The 6,871-nt window shown below is 39.3% G+C and overlaps 1 protein-coding gene across 1 annotated transcript; it reads left to right on the top strand.

Moving 5' to 3' along the window:
- The first annotated feature begins 239 nt into the window (after positions 1-239).
- On the top strand, positions 240-1,444 carry LOC130841265 (phosphorylated adapter RNA export protein-like). Its single transcript, XM_057717329.1, is given in 2 exon segments — positions 240-352; positions 354-1,444. Coding segments are annotated over 2 exon segments (1,182 nt in total). The 3' UTR covers positions 1,423-1,444.
- The last annotated feature ends 5,427 nt before the right edge of the window (positions 1,445-6,871 follow it).

Here is a 6,871-nt window from a genome sequence, read left to right as displayed (position 1 = left end):
CCAGAATTTGGAATCGATTCAGAAAGTAATACTTTTCGACACTGGTCGGAATTGCTGTCTAGCAATAGAGACTTAAAACAGAAACGGCCAAGGATCTGTCTCTTAGGATGACTTCATATATTATCCATTTTATGACAGCAGTAAAGAAACAATTGCAGGGAGCCGAGCGGGCCCCCGCCCGCCAGACCCGCCCGCCGCTCCGCCGGAAGTGCTCTCGCGGACCGCCGCGCCGCGCGAAGATGGCGCAGGAGGCCGGCGACATGGAAGATGGGCAGCTTTCCGACTCGGATTCCGACATGACGGTGGCACCCAGCGACAGGCCGCCGCAGGTGCCGAAAGCACTAGGTGGGGACTGCAGTGAGGCCCTTCCAGGGTACTGCAACGGTGTGTGCTCCAGTATCACATTATCGGCCTGTTAAAAGTGTGGATTCAAGTGAAGAGAGTTTTTCGGATTCAGATGATGATAGCTCTCTCTGGAAACGCAAACGACAGAAATGTTTTAACACTCCTCCCAAACCAGAGCCTTTTCAGTTTGGCCAGAGCAGCCAGAACTCGTCTCGTGCTGGTGGGAAGAAGGTTAACAACATATGGGGTGCTGTGCTGCAGGAACAGAATCAAGATGCATTGGCCACTGAACTTGGTATCTTGGGAATGGAGGGCACTATTGATAGAAGCAGACAATCCGAGACCTACAATTACTTGCTTGCCAAGAAACTTAAGAGGGAATCTCAAGAACATACAAAAGAATTAGACAAAGAGCTAGATGAATATATGCATGACGGCAAAAAAATGGAATCAAAGGAGGAGGAAAATGGGCAAGGTCATCTCAAAAGGAAACGACCTGTCAAAGACAGACTAGGAGACAGACTAGAAATGAACTATAAAGGCCGATACGAGATCACAGAGGACGATTCTCAAGAGAAAGTGGCTGATGAAATTTCTTTCAGGTTACAGGAACCAAAGAAACATTTGATAGCCCGAGTAGTGAGGATAATTGGGAACAAAAAGGCAATTGAGCTTCTGATGGAAACTGCTGAAGTTGAACAAAATGGTGGCCTTTTTATAATGAATGGTAGTCGAAGAAGAACACCAGGTGGCGTTTTCTTGAATCTTCTGAAAAACACTCCTAGTATCAGTGAGGAACAAATTAAGGACATTTTCTACATTGAAAATCAAAAGGAATATGAAAATAAAAAGGCTGCTAGGAAGAGAAGAACACAGGTGTTGGGAAAAAAGATGAAACAAGCTATTAAAAGCCTAAATTTTCAAGAAGATGATGATACATCACGAGAGACTTTTGCAAGTGACACACATGAGGCCCTGGCCTCTCTTGATGAATCACAGGAAGGACATGGAGAAACAAAGCTGGATGCAGAGGAAGCCATTGAGGTTGATCATTCGCACGATTTGGACATCTTTTAGTACATTTTGAGGAATAAGCCTCTCTAAGATAACATTGTAATAAACCATTTCTACTGAGATTGCTTTATTTTAATTTGCACTGATAAACACAAAAATCTGGAGAAAAAAAAGAAACAATTGCAAACAAAAAGTGGTGGCGATTTTGACAGTGTGCTGGGATTTTAAAAATTGTCAGTAGTGCTGAGAAGTTCCATTTTATTTTGCACTCACAAATATATCTCAGAGTGGTGGTTAAAATCATACAAGTGTAACTAAATTCAAAAATATAAATGCTTATGCTATTTCCACTTCTGTGTTCAGTGTTTGGAAGGGGAAAAAAAACAGACTTTGCTGTAGTTATTATTTGCCTGTCTATTCCTCTCAATATTCTGTGTTCTTTTCTATTTTTTTGCCCTGCCCCGCAACTTGTGGGATCTTAGTTCCCTGACCAGGGATTGAACCCAGGCCTCTGGCATTGGAAGCTTAGAGCCCAACCCACTGGACAGCCAGGGAATTCCCATTATTCTTTCTTTTATGGTTTCATACATAACACTCTTATCGGATTACTTTGTTTCTTTTTCTGCCAAATGGTTGAGAGATCGTACTTATCATTACAACTACAAGAATCTGTCTTTACCCCGTGAAATTTAAACAAAATACAATGAACCTAATCAAATAATTGGATAAAAACATAGTGTATGTAGCAGAATGTTACCAAAATTATTAATGATCCCTTTAAATATAGCCCCAAGACCTATTTCTATATTTATGTGTATTTCAACTCATTTTAAGTATTTACTGAAAGTTAGTAAAATTTTCTTTCAGTTATCTAAAATTTCAAGCAAAATTTATTTTAAAAAAACTTCAATTATTGTAACACTCAACAGACTATTTAAGTGAACTGAATAAATTCCTCTATAGTTATTTAAATTTGCCTGCCTTAAAAATACACTGAACATATCTAAAAGTTGTTTCCATATTAAGTCTATGAATATGGTAACACAGGTTCATTTATGTTTTTTAATTTGTCATCAAAACTTCATAATGTTCATTGTTTTTTTTTTGTTTGTTTGTTTTTAACCTGTCAGTGCTTGGTAGTATGACTTCAACTGTGCCTGGAACTCTTACATGAGTAGGCAAGTGAGAAACACTTCACTTTTAACAGCGGTTTCAACTAACACATTCAAACCAAACAAAGCTTTTATTTTTGTAGCACAGGTGGAGACATTCTACAATAGCATCCTTTACCTCTTCTTAAAAACAGTAATGTTCCCAATATCAAGCATAGTGGCATAGATACACCATATCTACCTAAACATGACAGTTGGGATTTTAACTTTTCATAGAGATTTAGAATTGGTGAACAGAATGTTTTTTAAGGAAGCATATTAAGTAGAAGAAATCTTGTCATAGGAAGCCTTTAATTCTAAAGTGGAACACTGTAATTTTATTTTACTGGCACATTCTTTTAGGCCATGCTAGAAAAGTCTAGAGAAAATTATACGCTACTTTCCCATTAGCATTTGCTACCCACTAGGGAACGGGTTGGGAAACTTCATCTTTAAGGTGCCAGGGAAAACGAAGAAGGAACACACTTTCTGTTTCAGGAAGGATGTCCTGCACGTTGTCCCAGGGCATTTCCGGTTACTCCAAGAACTGAGTCACAGGAGCTCAGCTCGCAGCAGTAAAGATGGGGTGGAGGGTTTCCACTCTGAGGTGACCTGCGTTCACCAAAGAATTCTGCTCTTACGGAAACACGCAGACAAAACCCTCACTCAGAAATTATGAGTTGGAGTTTTTTTATCCTCTGTTCTCACTTCCAAATTTACATTTGTTTGATAATACATTTCTTCTAATGGAGGACCAACATTCTAATAAATCTCACCACTGTGTCTGAACAGGGGAGACTGCATTCAGCTGTCGGGATCTGAGGATGGATGCTGATTTAACATTCTTCCTGGTTTTTTTTGGGGGGGAGTGGGGTGGGGATGGGGGCTCAGATTTCCTTTTCTGTCTAATGGAAGGCCTGTATCAAAGAGCCTTTTATTTCCACAGCCAACTTTTGTTGGCGTTATCTCATTCTGCTTCTTGGCTAACCTTATCTTTTCCTTACAAACTTGAACAACCGAAATGCAATATATTTTCCTTTTGCAATCCTCCTGTTCACTGCTATCTACCTTAAGCGATCATTTAAGCTTTCTTTCTTTGACTGAGAGTTGAGCTTTTGAAAAAAACAAAAAATTTAAAAAGAGCCTATCTGACTTCTTTGTTGTGGTCTAACTGGGATAACACGGATATCTCTTAGCATCCCTGACCTTTCAAGCAATCTCACCCACAGCTACTTTACAGAGGACAATCTTTCAAAGAAATGACTAGGATTCCAAGGACCACTGAAACCATAAAATGTAATATATCAATGCCATCCCTTTAACCAAGTTTCACATAATGACCATTGAGCTCATTACATAGGTTCCGTTAATGTCCCTCTTATTTTTAAGTCTAAAATGAATGAAAGAGGACAGATGACATGTCTCAGTTTTAATTCCCCAAAGACCCTGAGGTCCACTCTTACTATGGTCGTATTATTATTTTTCTTATTTACCAAATTCAGTGCTTGGACATGCACTGTTCAATAACCAAGTTGAAAATCAAGGCTAGAAGTGGAATCTGAACGCAATGACATTCCCTCTGAGTCTTAAAACCATGCCTCAGTGCTTAGATTTCCGTATTGGACTTATAAGTTTGAAAAGAATTGCAAAAACTGCGACGTTTCTATTTCGCATCCTGTTGATGAAATCCCAGTGGAAGCAATTTCCCTGGACCTCCCAAGGTATAAGAGTACTTACACCGTGTGAAGTAATCTTCTAGTTCTTTTTTTAAAATGGTATTGGCTAATCAGCCTTAATTTTTTTAATTAATTAATTAATTTATTGGCTGTGTTGGGTCTTCGTTGCGGTGCGTGGACTTCTCGTTGCGGTGGCTTCTCTTGTTGGTGAGTACGGGCTCTAGGCATGTGGGCTCAGTATTTGTGGCACACAGGTTTAGTTGCTCCGGGGCATGTGGGATATTCCAGGACCAGGGATCAAACCCATGTCCCCTGCATTGGCAGGCAGATTCTTAACCACTGCGCCACCAGGGAAGTCCCACTAACCAGGCTTAATTTTTAAGAGCCTCTTAGTTCAACGAAAAGAGAACTCTTCTATACACATGGCACGACAAGCTAACATGTTTCCCCCTCATCTCTTCTTTCTTCTTGAGTTTAGGGAGAAGTGGTTCAGTTAAAATTCCTAAATATATTTTAAAAATCCATTATAGCTCAAGATAAAGAGGGAGATGAAAATGCTAGGGTCAAGGTTGCTATAAAGATAGGAGATACTTTTCCTTTCCTGTTAGGAAATGGAGTTGGTTGGGAGAATAAATGCATAAATTTGGGGTGGGTGTGACAGACATACAGTTTTCTGCCTGATTTTGTCCTTCAACCTGTCAGCTGGCACTCCCCCTGGGTGGCAGCCCCACAGCACAGCTAGAATCCAGGAATCTTTAGGATATCACCCTTCCCATAGAGACAAGTGGGATCTGCCTCCAAGGAGGTTTCTTCAAACTGAGCGTGTTCAACAGACACCCCCTCCCCACCTGATCTGTGCTGTCTTCTAAATTTTTTTTAAACCATCTTCATTACTGAATGACAGATGGATAATAAAATCCACACTAAAAATTCACAGTGAGAAATCATAGCACTTGATAGACTCAGAGATATATGTAAATATGAAACTCGTCACAACCAAGACGGGAACCATTTCAATACCCTCTACATTTCCAGGTGTCCCACAGCAGTGAACCCCCACCCTCACCCCATCCTCCCCCGAGACGGCTCCTGGGGTCCTCCAAGTCACTCATTTCTCTCGAAAAATTCATCGACATGGAATCTTCCTTTTCTGCCGGCTTCTTTCACTGAGGTGAAAGTTTTTGAGAGGCATTCAAGTTGTGAAACTTTGTAGTTTGGTTTTTTTGGAGAGAAATGACCCATCTCACAGAAACACGACCATCCACTGACCAGTGGGTAGACATTCTTGCTCACATGTGAGTGTTCCTTACATAACCTGCTGAAGGAATTTTTTTTTCAAAAAAACCCTTTATTTATTTTGTGAATTCTTTCTCCCAATTTGTGGATGAACATCACATTCTGAAGTCTTTTTAAAAATGGAAACTTTAAATATTAACGAAATACAATTTACAGTTTTCCTTTATACTCTCCGTAGTTTATGTCCTACACCTAGGACATCTTCTCCTAACTGAAAGTCACCAATTATCATATTTCATACAGAAAAAGTATACTTTTAGCTTTTATATGTGAGTTTTGTCAACTGCATTCTTCTGTTTCAGTTATTCCTAGCAAAATTTTCTTACTCTTATCACTATGAGTTTCCTTTTTTATTCTATTAATATGTTGACTTATCCTGATCGCTTACTGAGTATTAAACTAACCATATATTCCTATGTTTAAAACTTGGCCAAGATATATGATCATTTTTATACATCGATATGCTCTATTTACTATTGTTTCGTTAAGGATTTTTACACCTAGATTTATCAGGTTCATTTAGTTTCTTTACAATGTCTTTCTTTTTTATAAATTTATATATTTATTTATTGGTTGTGTTGGGTCTTCATTGCTACGCACGGGCTTTCTCTAGTCATGGAAAGCAGGGGCTACTCTTCATTGCGGTGCACGGGCTTCTCATTGCGATGGCTTCTCTTGTTGTGGAGCATGGGCTGTAGGCACAGGGGCTTCAGTAGTTGTGGCACGTGGGCTCAGTAGTTGTGGCTTGCAGGCTCTAGAGCACAGGCTCAGTAGTTGGGGTGCACAGGCTTAGTTGCTCTGAGGCACATGATATCTTCCTGGACCAGAGATCAAACCTGTGTCCCCTGCATAGGCAGGTGGATTCTTAACCACTGTGCAACCAGGGAAGCCCACAATGTCTTTTTTATGTTGAGATAGTAGAAGCCTCCTAAAGTGACTTAGACAGCATTTTCACTTGTATTTTCTACAGGATTTTGCATGCATTCAGTATTTTTATTCCATAAATTTTCTTTTTATAATTCACCCCATAAGTCATTTCTTCTTCAGGTTTTCTTTGGAAGCTATTTTTTACTGCAAATTATATTTGTTAAATATACACAGGCCTATATAAGTCATTTTTTTCCCTTGTGTGAGTTTTAGTATTTGCATCTTTAATATGATTTGTTCACTGAATTTCTAAGTTGTCAGATGTATTGTTATTAACTTGTTTATAACATTCACTAATTATTACATCAATATTTATGAAGCCCTTAGCAGTGCCCCTACTTTATTTATTTGTGTCTTATCTCTTTATTTTCTCCTGACCAGATGGCCAGAAGTTAATCAGTTTTATTGAACTTTCTAAAGGACCAGCTTTCGATTACATTGGTTTCATTCACCGTTTAGCAG

Source organism: Hippopotamus amphibius, chromosome X (genome assembly GCF_030028045.1).
Source record: "Hippopotamus amphibius kiboko isolate mHipAmp2 chromosome X, mHipAmp2.hap2, whole genome shotgun sequence".
Classification (NCBI taxonomy): domain Eukaryota; kingdom Metazoa; phylum Chordata; class Mammalia; order Artiodactyla; family Hippopotamidae; genus Hippopotamus; species Hippopotamus amphibius.
This window is presented reverse-complemented; position numbering and strand designations above follow the sequence as displayed.